This window comes from Sinocyclocheilus grahami, unplaced genomic scaffold (assembly GCF_001515645.1).
Source record: "Sinocyclocheilus grahami isolate Dianchi unplaced genomic scaffold, SAMN03320097.WGS_v1.1 scaffold27.1, whole genome shotgun sequence".
In the NCBI taxonomy this organism is placed as follows: Eukaryota; Metazoa; Chordata; class Actinopteri; order Cypriniformes; family Cyprinidae; genus Sinocyclocheilus; species Sinocyclocheilus grahami.
The window spans coordinates 1,674,085-1,698,559 of NW_015505206.1; the positions used below are offsets into that span (position 1 = coordinate 1,674,085).

Below are 24,475 nucleotides of genomic sequence, written 5' to 3' on the forward strand. Positions count from 1 at the left end.
TTGCATTTTCAGTAAGTCCGTCTGATTTACACCGCAAACATATTTTGCTTGTTAACAAAAATAAGTTTGCCCACCCCTGATCTAGAGGGACTACTTGGCTGTTGTATACCGGAAGTTAAGTTAGGGCCACAAAAGCGGGCATGTGCAGTAACGTTTGTTTATGTTGTGGCCGTTATAATGTCGTCTATAATAAGTGGTTCACTTCTAGAACTTTCTGTTTGAAGTCTCTGTGGGCGGACTGAGGCATGACGTGAACTTGCACGTTGACTAGAAACGATTGGTTACCAAACTGTAACTGGACACGCGAGAAGTTAACCTCCTGTCTGACATAACGTTCCTCATGTGAAGTGTAGTTAGAGTATTATCAGTCACACACTACTGTAAAGATGCAGTACAAACCTGATGTTCCTGGTGAACTCCAAGTACTTGACTTTTAATTTGTGACGCTGGAGCACAAAACCAGTCTTAAGTCGCACAGTTATATTTGTAGCAATACCCAACAATATATTGTTTGGGTCAAAATTATCGATTTTTCTTTTATGCCAAAAATCATTAGGATATTAAGTAAAGATCATGTTCCATGAAGATATTTTATAAATTCCCTTCTGTAAATATATCAACTTAATTTTTTATTAGTAATATGCATGGCTAAGAACCTCATTTGGACAACTTTAAAGCCGATTTTATCAATATTTCGATAAAAAAAATTTTGCACCCTCAGATTCCAGATTTTCAAATAGTTGTATCTCAGCCGAATATGGTCCTGTCCTAACAAACCATACATCAATGGAAAGCTTATTTATTCAGCTTTCAGATGTTCAGTATAAATCTCAATTTGAAAAGATTTACCCTTATGACGGGGTTTGTAGTCCAGGGTCTCATATTTCAATTTCAATTTGTCTGCTGTTGTTTTAATAGATTGAGTTACGGTTTCCAATGTAACTCTAAATAAATGCCAATTGGACTAATGGTGCAACAGTCGGGCACCGGAAGTAAAAATCCCATTCATTTTCATTCCTCTAAAGACAGACCTGCTGTGAGCTATGAGGTTGTTAATCGATGGTATATGCTTTTGTTGAAGCCATCAGCCTGCATTATTTAAATGTATTTTTTTAAATAATCATGTTCAACTAATGAAAAAATAAATGACCCATAATTCAGCAGAGAAATCTCCACCAGTCAGGATCAAAATGGGCATCAATGTATGCCTACTTGATTTTGTATTCTCCCTCATTTTCAATTCTTGTTATTTGCAATGCTTCATGGAATTGTAGTTCTTTCCCTCAATAAAACTATTAAGTACACAGTCTTGTACTTGTTTTTTCAGTTGTTTTGTTTCCAATGAAAGTTTCTATTGTTGTGATTCACCTCATAGTTGATTGGTTTGGTTGATGGTTAAACTCTTAAACTGAGGTAAGAAAAAGTTATAGGAAAAACGCTTCTGGAACAAAGGCTGTTGAAAAAGTGGGCAGGCGCTAAATGCACTTTATAGGAAACAGCTACTGTGCGTCATGACTTGTGCATGTGATATGAAGTATTGTCAGCTCATGTACCTGCTCTATCATTGATTCACGTCATTACGTCATTCTCTCTCACAGAAAGCACCAGTCTGCTTCTGGTTTCCAGATTAACTGGAGGGTGTGAACAGTGACGTCTGAATAAAGCACTATATTTGCATGACCACACAGGTGGCACAGGACAAACACTTCACTACAGCTGCAGCTCTCTGTCTGAGGAGTGTGAGGTTGAACATTGGTGTGCGATTTAAGTAGGCTCAGCTGTTGACTGGTGTGTAAAACCCTCTCGAGAATATTCCAGAGATAAAGGCGTCATTAGGCGCGTTTCCATTACCCTTCAAATTGTGAATTGAAAATACGCGTCAATTTTGCAAAAACGCCCATATATCACAAAGTTTTTACGCTCGCATGAGGTGGTTTTTCAGGCAATGTGAAAAAGGAATAATTTGCAAAACTGCAATGGAAACGACTTTTTCGCATTTACAGGTCACATGGAGTATGTAAAAAGTCATATGATCATTCTTCAATGTACTATAACCTCCAAGAAACGCATCATACGTGGCTGCTCTCCAGTATAAGGGGCTTTCCCTACCATTAATGCTTAGACCATTTACACTGCACACGTCTGTGGTGCAGTGTGGCTCTGATATGGCCACTGAAGCTGATTGCGGCCACAATGCTTGTTTATTCCAGAATCTGGCCGTGCTGCTTCTGTAAAGATACAGCCAAAATCCGTTGCCATGACTTATCGCGAGAGGCAAAAGGTTACATTTTAGTCACATAACATTGGTTAATGGAAACGCCGTCATTTCGCAATACTTTTTTTTTTAATCGACATTTATAAAATATCGCCAAAGTTTTGCGCACATCTGTAATGGAAATGTGCCTATTGACTAATATTTCATCCGTGTAATATGCAAGCAGGTTTTGATGAAGTAGATGGCATGTAGGGATGTAACTATTACCAGTTTGATGATAAATCATGCTAAAATTCCCCACGGTTAGTATTACCGTTTCATATTTTAATTATTAAAACCGTATTAGATTACCGCGATTTGAACAACTCATGATAAATAAATACTGTCCAACATAATGCACAGTTTTAAGTAACAGTGTCACGTGCGCACAGCACGCAGAGTAGTTTCGTTTTGAGTGAAAACAGGGCGGAAAAGCTGGGTGGTTTTAAAAGAGAGCTAAGGGATTTATACAAATGAATATATGAATGAATTAATTATATGAATGTACCTCTGAAGGTTCTGATTGTCTTCAGAAACGATTTGATGGCATTTTGTTTTCATCTTCGCTCCATGTAATGCGTAAAGGAAGTGTTCTTAATCGCAATACTGCTTTGTCCACGGAGGTTACGGGAAAGCAGACAGGGTGACCGTCCTCGATTAAATTGCCTTCAGGACTCTTGTAAAAGCCAAAATACGACCAGACCACCGATTTGGTCCTCTTAGATGGCTGAAAAATATCCCGAGCGCTGTCACTGCATCCGCCATTTCGTCTCGTGCAACAAAAAAACAACACCACCACTGTATGCTGCTTCTGCGTCAGACTGAGGCTGGCTGGACAGGATTTGCCGCGAGTTTTCAAAAGCGCGATAATCAAACACGGTTTTGATGATAATTAAATTTTAAACGATAATACTAACCGTCAGTGCATTTTATCGTGATTTATCGTGAAACCGGTAATCATTCCTTCCCTATTCATCACCGTGTCTGTCACGCGACTCTGTTCCCCTTTCGGGCTTGAACTGATGGTAAAACTAATGACATTATTTACTGTCTTTACATTTATTTTGAAAGATGAAGCTCGCGATTATGGTAAGGGGCGTTACATTTCCGACGAGTGCTTGCGGTGTTCGGCCAATCACAATGCACTGGGTCAGCTGGCCAATCAGAGCAGACTGCGCTTGTCGGAAGGAGGGACTTTGTAGAAAACGAAGCGTTTGAGAGAGGCGGGGCATAGAGGACCTACAATAATGTACAGTGTTTGAAAAATTTGTTTTTTGAACATTAAAGCATGTCAACATATTCTGTTACACCAAATACACAAAATAATGATCTTTAAAAAAGCATCACCCCTTTAATATATAAACAACCTATTTTTCTGAAAAATATACGTGTATGTGTGTGTATTTATATATACATAATAAATATGCACGGCACACATACATATATTATATGAACAAAATCTTTTATTTTGGATGCGATTAATCATTTGACAGCACTAATTGTAACCATTCCGATTTGGTTTGTTTGTCCTGTGGCACTCTTTTGTTTTACGGAATATATGCATTGATTTCTGTGCAGCAACGTTGTTGTCTTGCAGCATGTTGCCATTGCACTGAATTTTATGAGGAAGCAGCAGAAACATAGGAAGCTAAAATGCGTGGCTAGTCTCAAAATTTAAAGAGGTGTGTAGACCAGCTGTATATTGTAATTTTCTGCTTACTCGTACTTCGCAACAGCACAACCTTGTTTCTACAAAGTCATTCACAATGTTTTCTTTATACAAACAACATCTGACGTGTTTACATTTTACATGGCATGAGAAAGCTGCACAAAATCTGATCAGAGCACTCAAACAAAACAGGTTTCCCGAAATGCAATTTGAACAGGATTTCAAACAACATGTGAATGTTAGTCTGAATAAGGCTATTATGTCATAACTCGATTCTCCGGTGAATAACACTTATTTCTGGTCATGTGTGTTGGACTACTTTAGTCTGCTTAAATCCTGGCCACAATCAACTGCAAGCTCACACTCAGATTTGACTCCATTTTTGAGTGATCCCACATCTCAATCTAATCAACAACCAATAGTTAAAATAGTTTTAAGTAGGGCTGAATGATTTTGGGAAATCTAATTGCGACATAACATTTTCAATGCAGGACTTTTACTTTTATCAGAGTATTTTTTACAGTGTGGTATTAGAGCTTTATACATTATGAGGTAAAGGATCTTAATACTTCGTCCACAACAATATTTAATGAGGTTAACATATAACGTTACCCTCCTTGTGGTCAGTCTGCACAAGCTCAACAAGCTTGCTTGCTTTGTGACCCCTTTAAATACAAGATAAGCATTCGATCTACGTCAGAGCGTCCACAAATCTTTCTACAGCGTTGTTGGCAGGGCGGCCAGAGTGATTTTTGATGCTCTCGACGGCGGCGGTGTGAACGCACAGTAAACTTGGTGTAAACATTAAAATGAAAGTCAGTAACCAATCACACACTAAATTTTGTGATTTGGTTCCCCAAACCGTGGACTTGGCAACACTGTAGCATGCCAACTTGATGCTTCCTCTGAAGACTGCTTAGATGTGTTCTACTTGAAGCAGCGCTGCTTAGACCGATCGGTGTGTGTCAAAGTACTGCGAGAGCTATAAGAGATCCTTATGCTTTCTCTCGCCGTACTTTCATGTCATACACGATCGATTTTCAAGTCGAACACATCTCTTTATTCTCGCGTGTCACATGACCGAGTGTAATCGCAGCCTCTGCGGTTGAAAAATCAAATTTTTTTCATATAGCGATATTATCACAAATGCAATTAATCGTTCAGCCCTAGTTAGAAGTCCCTGCCCTACTTTTATTCATAGAGGAGATCTGCATGGAGGAATGGGCCAAAATACCAGCAACCGTGTGTGAAAACCTTGTGAAGACTTACAGAAAATGTTTGACCTCTGTCATTGCCAACAAAGTGTATATAACAAAGTATTGAGATTAAATTTTGTTATTGACCAAATACTTATTTTCGACCATAATTTGCAAATAAATTCTTTAAAAATCCTACAATGTGATTTTCTGGATTTTTTTTCTCATTTTGTCTCTCATAGTTGAGGTATACCTATGATGAAAATTACAGGCCTCTCTCATCTTTTTAAGTGGGAGAACTTGCACAATTGGTGGCTGACTAAATACTTTTTTTCCCCACTGTATGTGTGTGTGTGTGTGTGTGTGTGTGTCTATCTATCTATCTATCATGGTATGTCAGTCACAATATGGAAGAAAAGATCTGTCACTACTTCCATTTCATTGTGATTTTAATGCTCTCAACAGCCTGCCACCTCTGAGCCTTATTGAAGGGTATTTGCGACTTTTTAGCTCACTATTTGGCCTTTTCCTCGCAATTCTGAGAACTCAAAATTGAAACTCTTTTTAAACTATTTTTTCTGATGTTGCAATGTGACCTCGTAATTGCTCAGTATAATAATTCGGTTTTCATTTTGTTTCACTTTTTGCTTTGCTTTGTAGCTTTAGAAATTGTTGTCGAATAGGAAAAAAAGCCACGTTTTCTCCCCAAAAAATGATTCACTTTGAAAAAAAATCATGTCATAAAATATGTAGATATAAAGGGCTTATGTTGCCCTCGTTTCCCACAGTTCCGCTGTGCTCTGAATCCTCAGAGGAATAAAGTTAACCATCTCTACAGATGGCTTTCACTGTTGCAGAACTGTTTCCTTTTGCTCCACTCTTATGTTTAACTCTTCAGTATAGATGGGTAAAGTTAAAGCTGGTAATGTGACACTCGTTCTCTAGTCTTCTTTGAACGTATACCGCCTTGCATTGTTTCCCAGAGAGCACTCCATCCCACCTGATGCCATACATCTGTGTGCTGTTTGACTGATTTAAAACAGACACCACTGGTAGTGAAGTATCTATGTTTAGCAGCCTAATATTACTTTGTACACTTCCCCCAGACACCTATAGTTCAGAACACAATGTATTCGGTAAATACACACACACTTTCACTGACCATGATGGCTTGTGCCTCTGTTAATATTGCATGTTGAAGTATTTATTACACCGGTGTAGGCAGGTATTCTGGAGCTTGAGTCCTGACAATGCAGCCCATTCTTTAGAGGTCTCACATCTTCGAAATGTGATATGCACATGCCAGCGGTATTTTCTGATCTATATCATCTGGTTTTTGTGAGGACTGGTGGCATATCCATGTCCCAAAGCACAAAGAGGATGTTCAGTTTGGAGTGGCTAAATCTTAACAAGTTTTCTAACAGCTGTTCTGATCTTCTGTTTCTGGAGGCACTGTTATCATTTTTGTTTGTCTCAATCCGCAGGGAAGCGGAAGGCTTCAAAGAACAGGGAAATGTGTACTATGTCAAGAAGGACTATGCTGAAGCTTTCAACTTCTACACCAAGGCCATCGGTAAGAACCCTTAAAAGTGTACTTTGCTGTATGTGGTTCATGTCTGCCTAGCTTTCTGTGGGCATCTTTTGCATTGGGTTGTTCCTCTGAATCGCATACTGTGCCCTCACATTAGACTCAATATTCAAAGTTTCTCTGGTCTCCACATGTTTTCCTTGAAGCCTGTAACATAATTTCCAGAATAGATTTTGTCATGGCAACCACTTGTTTTAGAAATGTTTTGGTGACCTTTTCCGTTCTGGTTTGAACAAAAATATCCACAGATTTTTTTTTTAAATTCCCCTTTCTGTTTACTGAAATGTCTATCTACATTTTTTGTTTGTGTCCTTTTTACAGACTTGTGCCCGAAAAATGCCAGTTACTATGGCAACCGTGCGGCCACATTGATGATGCTGAGTCGCTACAGAGAGGCACTGGAGGACTCCCAGCAGGCCGTGCGGCTAGATGACACTTTCATGAAGGTGAGCCCTTCTGATGTTCTGAGCATTTAGGGTGACAATTTTTAGAAAAATCTCGAAAGGTTCCAGTTGGTGCCATGCTTTAGCTCAGGGTATCCCAAACTGTGGTTCACGAGGGAACCGCAGGGTGTTTGTGAGTTGAAAAAAAGCTAATAATTAAATTTTTATGTTTAAATGTTTTAAAAAATGTTTAACAAATATTTAAATAAGAGCCTATTGTACCATATTTGATACGCAAATTTCTATGGCATTTAACACTAGAACTACCGGAATTCTATAACTACTAGAATGGCCATAGCGGTCATTCTGACCGTTCATACTAGACTGAACTGAATGCCATTTTTGTCATATCATATTTACATTCGAAGCTTCTTTTGAGGTTTTACAATAAAGCTTTGAATTTCTGTTGTCATATTTTATGATGTCATCACCCTAAAAAATAAGATATTTTTTGTCGCTCTTGAGTTATTGGAAATGTTTGGATCAGATGAATTGGAAACAATTCTATGCAGCCACCACTGGAATTGTGATCCGTGAATAAATGGATCTGTTATGATAGTATAGATTATAATAATAAACAGTCACTGTCGCAAAAAAAAAAAAAGCCTAATTCATTTTTATTTCACAATATCAGTCTTGTCGGGGCTCAAATTAGCCTATATGCATTAGCTATAGCATTACACTAGCATAAAAATAATAGACTAATAACCATCATTATTATTATTATTATTATTATGGCTATTTTGTCATAACATTGAAGTAAACTATTATTGATAACAGCCAGGCTGTTCTTCCAGCCAAACATAGCCTACCTGGAAGCGTGGCAGATTGAATGACAGCAGTTGTTGTATTGGAGGTGTCCACACGGCTTTTTTACGAACAGGAATTTTAGCTTGGCAATAGAATATAATAGTTATAATAAAATATACACACATTTAGGAAAAGTCAGGGTATTATAGTTATATGGGTTTTATTTCAACAAAGTTATTACATTTAAAAATTAAAAAATGGTCAAAATGACTGCCTTGGTAGTTCTAGTGTTAAATTCTCAATATGAAACATTCTAAAAAATGTCCCCGTTTAGGTTGTGGTTCATGCGTGTTTGTGCTGTGAAAGCTTTACTTACTTATTTAATAAAATAAATGTTTTTAGTAATGTTTTAAGATGAGCATTTACTGGACTGAAGCAACTTCAGTTTATTGGATTACCTACACATTTTTTTTGTTGTTGTTGTTGTTTTTTATCCCATCCCTGATAGTCACAAATGTGAATATCAAATATGATCAAGCTTTTGATAAATTTTTATTTGTACATTTCTCAATCGCCATTGCATTATTTATATGTTTTGACCCCTCCAATAAAAACTACAGAGCATTTAAATACTAATACAAATTATTGGGAAATATAGAGTGACATCTGATATTTATATGCATTTTATGCAAGTAATCTACTATAATGTTATAAAGACCTCATTGATTTACATTACAAGTTATAATAATTTCTGCAATTGCACCAAATTTTCTCAGTTTGGACACCTGAATAAAATGTTGTCCTTCTCTAATATGAGCTCCATATTTCCACTATGTCATTCTGTATGAGTCATAAAAGCTTGATGTGTCAAATATGATACTCAAAAGTCCATTCCATATCAAAATATTTTGACTATTTCACATTTTAGGCTTTACAGGGTTAACTTTACAGGGTTAATCTCAGGGGGTACTTGAGGTAAATACTGTTGGTCAAAGGGTTTCAGCTGGCATAAAAAAAGCTTGGAATTCATGAACTGATGAAATGCATACCTTGAATGCAATGCATGTTGTTTTGGATAAAAGCAACCGCAATAAATTCAGGTGTATGCATAAATGTGAATGTAGTCAGCATTCTGTTTAAAATTGTATGTCACTAATCATTATTGTTCTGTTCCACAGGGTCACATGCGTGAGGGCAAGTGCCACCTGCTGCTCGGCAATGCTATGGCTGCCAGCCGCTGCTTCCAGAAGGTTCTAGAGCTGGAACCAGACAACAGTCAGGTGCAGCAGGAGGTACATTGACTAGAAATACCAAACACCGTTACGTCTCATTGCAGGCATACATAATCGCCTCTCATTCATAAGGCCTCTGACTAGTGGTCGACCGATATCTTGGAAAGCAGGATGGCCGATATAATTTTATATTTAAGAAATTTGAAATCATTTAAAATTGATTAAAATAATTGTGTAAAATAAACATACTAATACTTTAGAAAACAAAGCATTTTTCACAAATAAATATTTAATAAGAATCTAGTTAAAAAGGAAGTAAACGCTGTAACCAACAGGGCACTCAGTATTCTGGGAAGTTTGTGTGCATTGGGAATCTTTTTTTTTTTTTTTTTTTTTTTTTTTTTTTATAAAGCCAAGGTAACACTCATTTTTACATACAGCACGCAATGAAAATGACATGAATATGGCAGTGGGCATATGCATAAAGCGCATAATAATTTGAAGTCACTAGTTTAAAATTTGTCGATGGCGCGTCTCCAGTGAATTCTCCTCCTGTCAGCATTCAATTCACACGGACCGACCGTCACGCAGAGAACACGCGATCATGCAGGATACAAATGCACACTTCACAAGATCTCAACTAGATTCGACTAAGTCTGCAAGGTTTGTGAAATTAAATGTTCATTAGTCATTCAAGTCAGCATATTTGCTGAATGCTGACGGCAAATGAGAAAGTATTATAATGTTTGCCTTTTTATTACTAATAATATTAAAGCAATCGTTATAATACTTTTTTGAATACATTTTAATTCCTTTGTTTAACAGTTCTATCTGATTATTAGATAGACTTCTATCCGTATTAGACAGAACTGAACGACGACAGCGAACAAGAGGGAGAATGTGAGCACTGTGCTCAGGCGCTGCCGCTGTCAAAATAAAAGTCTGCCGTGCCGTCAAAATAAAAGTCCCGCCTCAAACGCATCGGCCAAACAAGAAAACTTATCGGCCGATGCCGATATTTGAAAAATGCCAAATATCGGCCGATATATCGGCCTTGGCGATATATCGGTCGACCACTACCTCTGACCTCCTGTGTCTCTTGCAGCTGAAGAACGCAGAGTCCATACTGGAGTTTGAGCGCTTGGCTGAGATCAGCTTTGAGAAGCGAGACTTCAGGATGGTGAGTGTGTTTGTATTACTCTTCTAGCTGCTGAGAGTCTGATGTACAGGTGAATATAAGTGTGTGTCTCTCTGTAGGTGGTGTTCTGTATGGATCGGGCATTAGAGCCCGCTTCTGCGTGTCACAGGTTCAAGGTTTTGAAAGCAGAGTGTCTGGCTCTGCTGGGACGCTACCCAGAGGCCCAATCTGTCGCCAGGTAACAGCACTATAGTGTTACGGGAAATGTTTAGTTAATAGTTAACCGATATATGGTTATTCAAATTAAAGCTATGTTGATATAAAATGATTCGGTGATAGCAAATGAAGTACAGTATCTCTTTTTGCAGTATAAGCCTGTTAAAACAGGAAGTGTGCTTTTAAGTTTTATTGTATTTATTTTTAAATGAATGTTTTTAAAAGGTCTCACCACATACAGTATTTTTGTGCACATTTTCTATATATTATAGACGGATGTACGTCTGCTACTGCCCACATAGTTTTCATCATCCTTTGAAAAATCCATATCAGTTGACCACTGATGTATATTTTCTATCTCACTCTTGCTTTTTGCATCTTCAGTGACATATTGCGGATAGATTCCACCAATGGCGATGCCTTGTATGTGCGGGGATTATGTCTATATTACGAAGACTGCATTGATAAGGCTGTGCAGTTTTTCATTCAAGCGCTGCGCATGGCACCAGACCATGAGAAGGCCCGTCTGGCCTGCAGAGTAAGTGTATTTGAATACATTATAAGTATTCAGATTAAGGTTCTAGTTCAGCCAAAATTGAAATTTTGCTGAAATTGTACTCCCCCTCGGGCCATCCAAGATGTAGATGAGTTTGTATATCTATCCTACCATATTTGGAGAAAGTTAGCTTTACATCACTTGCTCACCAATGGATCCTCTGCAGTGAATGGGTGCCGTTAAAATGAGTCCAAACAGCTGATAAAAACATCACAGTAATCCACAAGTAATTGATGTAACTTCTGTCTATCAGTGAAGCGATAAGCTGTGTTCATTGGAAACAAATCCATCATTAAGGCATTTTAACTTTAAACGGATGCTTCTGACCAAAGTATAAGTTTTAATCCATACAATTGTTTTCTCCAGTAAGAAAAAGTCCATCCCCTGTTGTTCTCTCACATCAGAATCTGTCCACATATTATTTTAGAACTGTGTTGGACTATTTTTGTTTGTAAAGGGTGTTTTATCTGTGCATATTTCTCTCCTGATTCAGATGAGATGACTTTTTCACTGGAGAAACCAATTTTGTGGATAGAAAACTCGTATTTTAACCAGAAACAACAGTTTGAAGTAGGGATGGGCGATATGCCGGTAGACACGTTTAACCGGTCTGTGCTGTGGCCGTGGTCACGAAAATTTATCATTTTGCACACATTTTTAAGCATTGCGGAAGTGATTTTAAGCTACTGAAATGCAAACAACAGTGCTATATGCGTGCGCTGTGTGTGAGGCTGTTTCTAAGCAAGGTCTGAGGCGCGCGCACATGAAGACGCATAGAGTGCATGAGTTTTTGTTGCTTTATTGGCCTTGAGCGGTTAAATACACATTTATCAAAATGACAGTCTTTGCAAGCATTCTCGTAAACAGTCATTTAGATCTTAAAGGGGTCATATGATGGGATTTTCAATTGGTGTGTGTTCATTTTGAATGTGCATTAAAATGTTTCATTTCCATTAATTTTTTCTGTGTGGTGTGTTTCAGAACATAAGAACCTGTTGAAGAACGCTCAGTTAGAGCTGAAGAAAAGCAAGAGGAAAGATTATTACAAGGTCCTTGGGGTGGATAAAAATGCCACTGAAGATGAACTCAAGAAGGCCTATCGTAAACGAGCCCTGATGCACCACCCAGGTACATATTTCATTGAAAGAATCACAGCGTTTTCTCCTTATACAGTCTATATCTGCAAATTCCCCAGAAGTCTGTTCTGTAGGCAGTAATGGGGCCACCAGTGTGTAAGAAAGTCCTAAAGGGTTTTTTTTGTTTTTTTTCTTCCTGATTCTGTAACTGTCTCTCTTGTATTTTTCACAGACCGACATAGCGGAGCGAGTGCTGAGGTGCAGAAAGAGGAAGAGAAGAAGTTTAAGGAGGTGGGCGAGGCCTTCACTGTGCTCTCAGACCCCAAGAAGAAGTCCCGCTATGACAGCGGCCACGACCTGGAGGATGACGACATGAACATGGGTCTGTCTCCTTCACACATTCAGGATCTTTTCATTTCTCTTTCTGTCAACACTGTTTTATTCTGTAATATGGGTTTCATTAATGCTTAGTTTATTACGTAGTACTGTCTTTCAACTGAAGCTTCCATTAAAAAATATTTTTTGATTTATGTATGGTGACTAATGATTTTATTTCTTTTTTTTTTATTTGCTCTTTTTCAGACTTTGATGCCAACAACATCTTCAAAGCATTCTTTGGTGGCCCTGGTGGCTTTAGTTTTGAAGGTAATTCATGTAAGGCAAACCTTTATTTACTTCTCATACATTTATTAATCCCATGCTCAGACTGTACAGTAAACTATTGAATTTCATTACTGTTGTGAAGTTTGTGGTTGGTATGATTTTTCATGGTTTTGAACGACTTCTCTTAATGCTCACCAAGGAATCATTTACTTCATCAAAAATGCAGTAAAAACATTAATATTGTGAAATATTATAGCAATTTAAAGTTTTCTATTGGAATATATTTTAAAATGCAATTCATTCCTGTGACGTCAGAGCTGATTTTTCAGCATCATTACTCCAGTCTTCAGTGTCACATGATCCTCCAGAAAGCATTCTAATATGCTGATTTGATGCTTAATTAACATTATCAATGTTGAAAAGTTGTGCTGTTCAATATTTTTGTGGAAACCATACATTTTTTTTCACAATTCTTTGAACAAAGTTTAAAATATCAGCATTTATTTAAAGTAGAAATCTGTTGTAACAATGTCCTTACTGCCACTTTTGATCAATTTAGACATCCTTGCTGAATAAAAGCATTAATTTCTTTCAAAATAATCGTACTGAACACAAACTTTTAATCGGATGTGTAAATGCATAAAATTAAGACTACTGTAAAAATTAACTCTACAGCTGTTGTGATGATGTAGCTCATTTGTGTCAATTATATTTTCTCATATTATATTCAACTGATTCTTTTCTTTTCAGTGTCACTAAATGTTTTTGTTTTTTTTCCTGCAGCATCTGGACCTGGAAATTTCTTCTTCCAGTTTGGCTAACTTGGCAACTTTCAGCATGTATGCAGTAGTTTCACAACCTCTGAATTCCCCTGAACCGGACTACTCCCCTCCATCCCTGCTCTCTGATGTACTACACTCTGGTGTAATGGGCTTTCGGGCTCCACAGTTGGACCTGCGTCTGTGCCATTGACTTGTTTTACTGCTTACGCACAAAGACAACAACGGCAGGGGCATGACCATTCTGTACCAGAAAAACAACATGATACATTGCACAGTTCTCTCTCTGATCGGTGTCCTTTTTGGCTCTTGTATTCCAGCTTTAGTTTTATTGTTTTGTTTAGCTTTTTTAATCCACTCTATCGAATGTACCCTGAATTCATTGTCATTTTCACTTTATTCAGCTTTCAAAAGCTTCAACTACTACTTGAGTTGATGTTTGGGGCAACATAAGACGGTGCTACAGGCAAATCTGCTGTTTTTCCCAGACTCACTCGAAATACTTTAATGTAATTTCCCATCCGCCCATAAATAACCCCTCTCCCAGCATATTAGTGATCCAAATCCAAAGCACGTCAGAAAAAAACACGGGTTAGTACAGGAAGTCATCACTGCTAGTGCCGTATAGATTGTTTAAACATGTACAGAGTCAGAATTCACACATTATATTTATGCAACGTTGCAAACCATTTTACAGACCTCCGCAAACTATTATGTGAATGCAGCACCTCATGCCAAATGTCACCGTAAGAATAACGCTGGTTCTGGGTTTCGTCAAGCGAGTGGATTGTTTGACTACTGCATACAGAGGTTCAGAGAGAGCAAGTTCACGCACCTGTTGACCACGTCCCTCTCTAAGATTCATTTGTCAATGTTGCCATTCAACCCCTTGCTGCATTGTACATTTTACTGGAATGTAAAGTGTTTCTTTGTGTTGATAGTTTATGACTGTTTAATTTTTTTTAACTGAAATACATTTTTGATATGTATATTTATTGTAAATTTGCTGGATGTGAGCTTTGGATGGATGGATGATATTTCAATACACTAGGATCTACACTCTTAAAGGTTAAACCCAGGGAGAGACTATGTTTGGCCAGCACTCTCATTAACTTCTGAATTAAAGAGCCTCTGGAGGGAGTGAATGTCAGATCTGGTTATTTGTGGGCTTGATACCATTGACTCCACAGTGTGTATAATATGGATCTATGTACATTGCAGGCATGATCAGTGAGCCATGTTTACCGTTTTACCTAAATGTTCCTTGACATTGGATCGCTGAAGATGTGTTGTGCTCCAGCATTCTCTTGCTGTCTTTGACCTGACCGTGTACCCAGTTAGGAAACCGTGCAATTTAAGCATTTGTCTGGAACACGTTCATATTGCTCATCTTGAAAGATCTTCAGTGTATTCAGAAGACCACGTCCATGCTGACTTTGCTCACTCCGCTGGAACAGTCTGGACTATGGACCGTTTTTAAAAAGCCATGTAAATAAAGTAAGCCTCTTTCTGTTTTCCCCTTCACCAAATTCTTAACTTCTCTGGCTCTTCTGATACATATGCATCACCACAGGCATTTTCACGTTCTTGCTATATTGATATATATATATATTAAAAAAAAAAAGTTAAGTAGAGAACCGTTTGCTGCATTAAATATGATCATTATTTTAGAATATATTTTATATTTTGGAAATTAAAAGTGTATAAGTTACACCTAAGAATTTAAGATGGAGTGACGTAGTACGTGTTGGCATGTCAATCAAAGGTCTCTCACAGTTGATTGGCTGCGCAGTTTTGTTAGGCGCGTCGCTAGGATACAGCGGACAAGACTTTCTCGGACTACAAGTACATTTATTTATATGTATTGAATGGTTTTGATGTAGTTTTGTATAAATACGCATAAAATGTCCGATAACGAGGAAGGACAAGGGCCGAAGAGTACATTTAGCACCTATGTAGCCGAAGGTGACCAGCTGTTCCAGAAGGGAGAGTATGTCAAAGCTATTGAGAGCTTTTCCACGGTAAGCTAATAACTGTAACTGGGTCTGGGGATTATGCGAAATACATTTTACATTTCTTACATTAAACTGGGTGCTTTATTTCACACTTTATAAGAGTCTTCTTTGTTCCCCACCAGGCTTTAAGTGTACAGCCGGATGATAAGAACTGTCTGGTCGCCAGGTCCAGGTGTTATTTGAAACTAGGGGATGCAGAGAGCGCGCTGAAAGATGCCGAGACCTCCCTCAAAGACAACAAAGACTTCTTCAAGGTGTGTTCACCTGTGCTGCTGATTTCTGTTTTATCTCCTCGTTCGGTCCAGAAGGTCCCAGCCGGTTCAGCTTTGAGTCTGGTCTGTATGTTCACTTGTCCTGAAGGGGGCGTACTTGCATAATCTGAAACCGGATCAGATGATTCTGGCAAAAGTAGGGCATTGCCCCAGAAAGCATGTGGAGACTTGTGTTGTGGCACACTTACATTTTGATAAATATTATTGCATTAGATAAAGAAACATGTATGTCATGTATGTCACAAGCACGCTTTCGAATTTTACAAAAAATAGCATTGAATTAATAAAATTCAAAAAAACTAAAAGTTTTAAGACAAAAAGGATGGGTCAAACTAGTGAAACGTGAGAGACCATCCACTAAAGTCACCTAAAAATAGTTGCAAACTAGTTTGTATGTAATGCAATGAAATGAACTAATTTTTAAGTGTGGCATAAGTATCCAAATACTTTTTGGAGCTTTTATATATAAACCTTCTAAATCAGGGGTGCCCAAACCTGTTCCTGGAGATCTACCTTCCTGCAGAGTTTAGCTCCAACCCTGATCAAACACACCTGAACCAACTAATTAGGATCTGAAGTAGCACTTGATAATTACAGACAGGTGTGTTTGATAAGGGTTGGAGCTAAACTCTGCAGGAAGGTAGAACTCCTGCTCTAAATTAATAATGTCCAATCCCAGTAAAAGCACTGAATTATCAGCAGTTATGTTTATTTTCTAAATAGAATATATATATATATATATATATATATATATATATATATATATTAGTATAAACAATAAATATATAGTATGGGGTCAAATTTTGTCAATTTAAATTGATAGGAAAAGTGAAAAGGAACAGTAAAGACCTTTCACATTTTTCCAACAAATGTATTTCAAATAAATGTTGTTTTGAATTTCTATTCATCAAAGAAATCTCATGTTTTCCACAGAAATATTAAGCAGAACAGCTATTTTCAACATTATTAATAAAAAATAAATGCTTCTCGAGTAGCAAATCAGTATATCAGAATGATTTCCGAAGGGTCATGTGACACTGAAGACTGGAGTAATGATGCTGAAAATTCAGCTTTGATCACCGAATGAAGTACATTTTACAATATATTACAATAGAAAACAGTTATTTTAAACTGTAATAATATTTCACAATATTCCTGTTATTACTGGACATTTAATGAAGTAAATGCAGCATTGGTGAACATAAGATACATCTTTATATACATGGATTTACTTCTACACATCACTTTAAATGTAATCTTTTTACTGGGTTATTAAACCAAGGGATTTTCAGATGAGTGTATATCATGTGATAGCAAGGAGCTGGCTTGTTACCACAACGCATGTAATATCATATAATAATTATGAAAGAACAATGAAAAATCAGAAACCTGTTTGGTGCCATTGCATGTTCCTCTAGGCATCCAGTCCCTTTAGTTACTGTAACTGCTTTGTATGAAAAGCTTCTTTTAACAGATAACCTATGATTCTCCTTCTCCATCCTGTCTCCTGCAGGGTCTATATCAGAAAGCAGAAGCTCTCTACACTATGGGCGATTTTGAGTTTGCATTGGTCTACTATCACCGAGGCAATAAGCTGCGTCCAGAGCTGCAGGAGTTCAGGCTGGGAATCCAGAAAGCTCAAGAGGCAATCGTCAACTCAGTGGGCAGTAAGTCCTCAGACACAACATGATGAGAAATGTGGAGCTCATATTTTGGTTACACGTCACAAACAGACCTCAGTTACCCACATCTCTCACCCCAACCCAAAAGGTCCTTCCTCTGTGAAGCTGGAAAATAAAGGAGACTTGTCTTTCTTCCACAAATCTAATGGGGTGAGCTGGCTATATTATCTTCTCTATCTCTTGCTCACTCTCTCATTAAACCACCTGCCCTCATTATTCACCCTGCCACTGTTAATGCTTTCCATTTATGTTCATTTCAGCAGTTAGTAACACATATGTGTTTGCTTGTTCAAAGGTTCGTTCCAAGCATAAGAGGGAATCCAAAAAGCATGGCCAGAAGATGGGCAAAAATGAAAAAACAGCCAAGGAACTTCTGGGAGAGCTATACAGTGACAGAGAATACTTAGAGAAACTTCTACAAGATGAGGGTGTGTTTTTCAGGGGGGGTTTTGTAGACCTTTTCAAATGTCAGATTGCATCTGTGAAAGTGCATATTCTATGAAGTTTCGCAATCTGCTCCTATACAGATCTTATAAAAGGTAAGATAAGAACTGGAGAGCGTGTGCAAGATCTGATCGTAGGCTGTATCTCATATCTGGACACGCGGACGGCATTCTGGCAGCAGCAGAAGCCCATCTACGCTCGTCAGCGAGACAGAAAACTCATGCAGCAGCAGTGGAACCGGCATCTTCACAAACCTCCCTCAGACCCCACTCGATACGTCCTCGACAGTCTGGAGGAGATTGACACAGGTGAATCTCTGCAGAGTTTGGGACTGGTCAAAGTCCACAGTATAGGTTCCTAGCATGAAATTTAGCATTAGTCGCATACTCATGTTGTTACACTTGCTAAACCATACACTATCGTTCAAATGTTCGGGAGTTAGAAGAATTTCTTTATATATTTGAAAGAAGTCTCTTCTGCTCACCTAGGATGCATTTATTTAATCAAAAGTACTGTAAAAACAGACATATTACAATTTAAGCAACTAATTTCTATTTTAATATATTTTAAAATGTAGTTTATTCCTATGATGGCAAAGCTGGATTTTCAGCAGCCATTAGTGTCACAAGATCTTTCAGAAATCATTTTAATGTGCTGATTTGGTGCTCAAGAAACAATTATTATTATCAAAGAAGAAAACAGTACTGCTTAATATTTTTGTGGATACAGGATACTTGTTTTTGTAATTTTATAAATGTCTTTACTGTCGTTTTTGATAAATTTCATGCTGAAAAAAGTAGTAATTTCTTTAAAGGGGTCATATGATGCGATTTCAATTTTTCCTTTCTCTTTGGAGTGTTACAAGCTCTTGGTGCATAAAGAAGATCTGTAAAGTTGCAAAGACTAAAGTCTCAAATCCAAAGAGATTTTCTTTATAAAAGTTAAGAGTCAGCCACGCCCCCCTAAAACAGGTTCTGACTCACAGACTGTAAGTATGTTTTTTATATTTAAAGAGTTTTTATATTTTATATATTTAAAGCAAGTTTTTTGGGCAGTGTAGAGTAGGACTTGTTGTTTGTAATTTCTCCGATCACAAATGCAGACATGGTTTTATGTTTACGCGGCGCGATGCAACGCAATGCATAAAAAGACAGTACAAGTCATTATAATCCATAATTATGTCCCCACTGGATGCAAAAATCGATGTGTTTCAGAAAGGCGGGGCAGAGAGGAGAAACAATAATGTACAGTATGTGGAAAATAATGTGTTTTTTGAACCTTAAACCGAATAAACACATTTCATTACACCAAATACACAAAATAATGTTCTTTTTAGCAGCATCATATGACCCCTTTAAAAAAAATCTTGCTGACCACAATTTTTTGAATGGTAGTGCATGTAGATGATTTTTAGCTAATTGATGAGTGGCTGACTTTCATCAGGAACAACATTGAAGTTAGGGCGGGATTAAGTTTGGTTCCGCAAATTCACCACACTGACCAAAAGAAAAGCTGCTTGGTTGGAAAGTGACTGTAAGATTTTAGACTTATGATCTTTGCCTGACGGACAACAAAACAGGCAAGAAAATTCTATAGACTTGCACTGAAGGAGAAACCTCATATCAGAATCAGAATAATGTCTTATCAATGCTCTGGCATCACAGGACTTTTGGATGGGCAAGCACTACTCTACATAATTTTCAGAAAATGTTTTGTGTGCTTTTGGATTTTTGAGTATTATCTCTTCAATTGACAGCCTTGAGTTCAGGCAACACAGATAGCGGTCTGAAGAAGGCCCGTGAGCTCATGAAGGTGGTGAAGGAATGGTCTGGGGAAGTGCTGCCCAATAAGAGAGAAGTGCTTGGGAACCTCCACAGCTGCATTGGTAGTCATATAATATCAATAGCACAAGAATGAGAAATATGAAACTCTATGTTAAAAGTTTATCTTATATTCTATGTAGGCAATGCACTGATGGATCTTGGTAATATGGACAAGGCTCTGCATCATCATGAGAAGGATCTGGAGCTGGCCAAGAAAGGGTAGGCGACCATGAGAGCAGAAAGCTACCTTTCTGTTTTTCTTGGTTGGTTAATAATCTACAACTCATCCGGTGTGTTTGGTTTGTGCTTTGTTTCGTAGCAACCTGATGGACAGTAAATCCAGGGCTCTGGACAACATTGGCCGTGTGTACGCACGGATTGGCAAATTTCAACAAGCTATAGAAGTGTAAGTGCATTTGCTTTTAATTAATTTTGACTTTGGTGTTGATGTACACAGAGAAATCTATTGAAACGGTCATTTAATTTTGTTCTGTGTGTGTTTGCGTAGCTGGGAGGAGAAGTTGCCTCTAGTATGTGGCGGGTTAGAGAAAGCCTGGTTGTTCCACGAGATTGGCCGCTGTTACCTAGAGCTGAAACGCTACAGCGAAGCACGAGACTATGGCTCCCGCTCACTCATTGCTGCGGATGACATCAGCGATGAAAAATGGCAGCTCAATGCCAGTGTGCTCATGGCGCAGGCAGAATGTGAGTCCAAACTACATTGCCCAGGAAGCTTAATAGACTGTCTGACCATGAATAATCAAATTTCCCACATTGCTTCGAATCAATAGGAGTTAATGTGGTCGTTATGTATATTTGATCCATGCCACGCCGTACAATTAGATCATTTTACATCCTCTTTCTCTCTGACACAGTGAAGCTGGGTAACTACAAGGCCTGTGTGTTGCACTTTGAGGGGGCACTGGACCGGGCAAAACTGCTGCAGGATGACTCTGCCAGCGAAGCCATCCAGAAGGTCAACACAGACATTCCTATCCTGCTCTCTCACTCTCTCCCTCATCCCTCTCGCCTGTGGCCTTTTCTATAGTCCCATTCAAACTACACTAAAATTCTAAATCATGCAGGATGCGCAATATGGTTTATATCACAGATGATCACAATTGTTGTTTGTTTGACTAAAGGTATACTCATATGTACTATTGTTCTGCAAATATTTATCCAGTCATTTCAATAGGAATACACGCAACCAGAAATTTTGCATAAGGGTGCTTTACACTATACACACTGTTTTAAAGTAGCTTTACAGAAATTCATGGTGCTAATGTTTATAATACCTTAATATCGTAATTCCTTTTTGTCACATTTAGCAGATTAAAGCTGAGCGAAAATATAGTTTACATTTTGGGCCAATGCAAGTAATCAAGCAGTTGAGATATGCTATTTAGTAAATATCGCTCTACACAAGTATACTGTATGTATGCTGATGAAGTTTGAAATATTTATATTTCCAATTTTATATAAAGAGCTGGACGAAAATATAGTTGCAGTTGTTATTTGCTATATAGTATATATCGCATTACGCGAGTGTACTTGCATACACAAATAAAGTTGGATATAATATACAGTATATATATATATATATACTATTTTATATAAAGAGCTGAGCATTGTCTGCATTGTCACACTGCGTAGCTCTGCCAACAGTGAAAACTCATTGGACCCAAATCCTGCTCCTAGTGCATGTTAAATATTAAATGTGGAGATTGATTGTGGAAGCTAAGACACATATCCAAAGTTCTGTCATGAAACTCTAGATGGCGCAGTCCGATAGGCCTAACTCAGTCGGAAATAATGACATCATTATCACATGGTGCAGCTGATTGGTTCTCTTTTGAGCCAATGAGCTGCTGCTCAACATTAAAATTCTTGGCTGTAGCAGTTGAAGCGTGCTTCAGAAACCCTCCACCTTCCCCAGCTCCACCTGTATAGATCTGCTACGGGGTGATTCATGTATGTTTTATGGGGTTTATTTAATGTATGTTATATGTGCAGCAGCAGTATTTCTTACATGCTCACAGCAGCATGGTTGTGGATGTATTGGCAGTAGCAAGTCTCGGTACTTCTGCCGCAGCTGCAGCGTAGCAGATCTATTCCACCAAGACCAAATACATTAAACATTGTCATGTACATTACCATGCCAAAGCCTCCGAGAGTTGTCATGACAGAACTGTTATTGACCCTGAACTTCCATAAGCAGAGCAATTAGTTACTAAATATTTGTCAATAGTAGTTGTTTTGTCATAATATGTGACCCTGGAGCACAAAACCAGTCTTAAGTTGCTGGGGTATATTTGTAGCAATAGCCAAAAATACATTGTATGGGTCAAAATTATAGATTTTTCTTCAATGCCAAAAACCAATTGGATATTAAGAAAAGATCATGTTCCATGAAGATATTTTGCAAATTTCCTACTGTAAATATATTAAAACCTTTTGATTAGTAATATGTATTGCTAAGAACTTCATTTGGACAACTTTAAAGACGATTTTCTCAATATTTAGATTTTTTTGCACCCTCAGATTCCAAATTTTCAAATATCGGCCAAATATCCTAACAAACCATACATCAATGGAAAGCTTATTTGTTCAGCTTTCAGATGATGTATAAATCTCAATTTCCAAAAATTGACCCTTATGACTGGTTTTGTGGTCCAGGGTCACATATGAACAGATAATTGTAATATTTATATGCATTCATTGATCAGTTTTCTCGTATGTTATCTGATTCTAGACCATCCCATTCTTCTGATATTATATTTCTTCATGATGCTCTGATATTATTTGTTTTACTTTAATCAATTTCTCACCCTGCAGGCTCTTCGTGAAGCAAGACACAGAGTGAATCAGTAAAATGAGAAACCCCTCTGAATAAAATGGCTGCAATCAACTTCCATCTACCTACAAGACAAGTCAGAACTAATGCATCCCTACTAGTAGAATAAAGTTTGCCTGAGGAACTTTGTGCTGGATTGCAGTCAGTGTTATTGGTGAAGGATTAATTTATGACTGCCTTTTCTGTGCTTGTTTCCATATGGGTAAAATTATGTTTTGCATAGTTTTACATAAACTGTCACAGTTTCAGAGGTATAACAAATCATGTGTTATATTTGTGATGCAGTGTCCAAGTGATGTTGCCCAGATACTGTTAATGTTTTCCAATAGACTCACATGCTGTGAACTTCTGTTGACATAGAGAAATACTCTTTTAATGCATAATCCAACCATAAAGGTTTGAATTGAAAATCATTAAAATGAGTTTTGACCTCTAATTTTACACTCCACCTACTGAGTCGATATTGACTTTAAGTGCTCAACAAAACTGAACAGAAGTATAAGCCCTGTCAGAATGCTTAACTACGCATTACTGGCAGTTTGTGTGTGAGAGTATTTTTGTGTGGGTTATATCTGCCATTTATGCGAACACACCACAAATACTTGTGAGAAAGCGGTCACAGCCAACCTGCGTTTGTTCTGAACTCCACTGTGATAAGCTGAAGCAGCTATTCTTAACTGCAGAACCCGTCAGTGCAATGTCAGAAAGCATAACCACTCAGAAATCCTGCATACATTTCACACGTCCCTCACGGATATCAACAAGACACAGCATGCACACTCCAGCTGTTTTGAATTTTGCAGGTATGCTCCTGTATAACTGGCCTGTAAACATGCATTCAAAGAGCATGTGGTGCCTGCAGATCCTTTTTTTATTCTTTACGAACTTCATTTTAAAACACAAACAATGGAATTGAACACTTTGATCATTTTGATAGGCATGTATTCATTATAATATATTCTGACAATAATGATTACAAGGACCGTACTGAGTGCTGGAAATCAAGTCCATACTTGTGTGAGGCATGAAAAGCTTGAGAAATTTGTTTGCCTTATCCAAAGATTGTTGCAATATATATTTTATGCAGTAGATACTATCAAACCTGTAGGCGTAGACAAGTATTCCTTTAATGGCCTACTGCAAATCTGTTCATAATCAGTGACGGTGTATGAAAATGGAAACCGTTTGTGATGTTTGCTCTAAAAGTAGGCCTATTTACAATGATTTTTCTCGTGGGACAATTATTTTACAAGAATGTTCTGAGAAGTTTATTAAATATAAATGGTCATTTTGGGGGGCGAAATCAAAGGTTCGCAAAATTCTGCAATACAAATTCTCTTTTTGCGCCACTATTACGGTTAGCTAAACACCAAATATCTAAATTACTTTTTAATTAAACACATTTTTCATGATATATTTGTGATGTGCAAAACTTTAATAAAGTGATAAATAATAAAAGTACTTTAATGCTTTTTTTTTTATTGACGTGACCGACCGAAACTGATCGCACTAAGAAAGAGCGAGTGCAATACTAATTCCATACACACACACACACACACACACACACACACATATAGATAGATAGATAGAGAGAAAGGTTGGGAGTCAATAAAGGATATATATACTTTATTGACCCCAACCTTTCTTGTGTTTCCATTTATATTATGACCCCCAGTGTTGGGGACTGGAGTAACTTGTTACATGTAACAGATTAACAGAATTACGCAATTTAATTACAAAATAAATGTAACTGTAATCAATTACAGTTACTGAGATTTTTTTTTAAATTAAGTTACAGTTACTTATGAAAATGTTAAAGATCACAAAGGGGGTTACATCTGAATAATTTCATACTCATACAGAATTATTTAAAGCATATGAGACA

At 37.6% G+C, this 24,475-nt stretch overlaps 2 protein-coding genes across 2 annotated transcripts in view; both read left to right on the forward strand.

Annotated features, from left to right (window-relative positions):
- LOC107568310 (dnaJ homolog subfamily C member 7-like) overlaps positions 1–15,015 on the forward strand; it is a 16,743-nt gene extending 1,728 nt beyond the window's left edge. The window contains exons 2-11 of the mRNA XM_016254266.1: positions 6,604–6,692; positions 7,029–7,153; positions 9,079–9,192; positions 10,238–10,312; positions 10,390–10,508; positions 10,871–11,063; positions 11,987–12,170; positions 12,351–12,500; positions 12,701–12,763; positions 13,505–15,015. Coding sequence (XP_016109752.1) covers positions 6,604–6,692; positions 7,029–7,153; positions 9,079–9,192; positions 10,238–10,312; positions 10,390–10,508; positions 10,871–11,063; positions 11,987–12,170; positions 12,351–12,500; positions 12,701–12,763; positions 13,505–13,542 — 1,150 coding nt within the window. The 3' untranslated portion in view covers positions 13,543–15,015. The remainder of the gene's footprint in view (positions 1–6,603; positions 6,693–7,028; positions 7,154–9,078; positions 9,193–10,237; positions 10,313–10,389; positions 10,509–10,870; positions 11,064–11,986; positions 12,171–12,350; positions 12,501–12,700; positions 12,764–13,504) is intronic.
- A 143-nt stretch (positions 15,016–15,158) lies between these two features.
- On the forward strand, positions 15,159–23,467 carry LOC107567679 (tetratricopeptide repeat protein 25-like). The gene is made up of 12 exons (XM_016253395.1): positions 15,159–15,521; positions 15,638–15,769; positions 17,301–17,454; positions 17,558–17,619; positions 17,765–17,897; positions 17,997–18,221; positions 19,670–19,798; positions 19,877–19,955; positions 20,056–20,142; positions 20,245–20,441; positions 20,612–20,712; positions 22,572–23,467. The coding sequence occupies exons 1-12, from the start codon at positions 15,405–15,407 to the stop codon at positions 22,605–22,607; spliced, it is 1,452 nt and encodes a 483-aa protein (XP_016108881.1). The 5' UTR covers positions 15,159–15,404; the 3' UTR covers positions 22,608–23,467.
- The last annotated feature ends 1,008 nt before the right edge of the window (positions 23,468–24,475 follow it).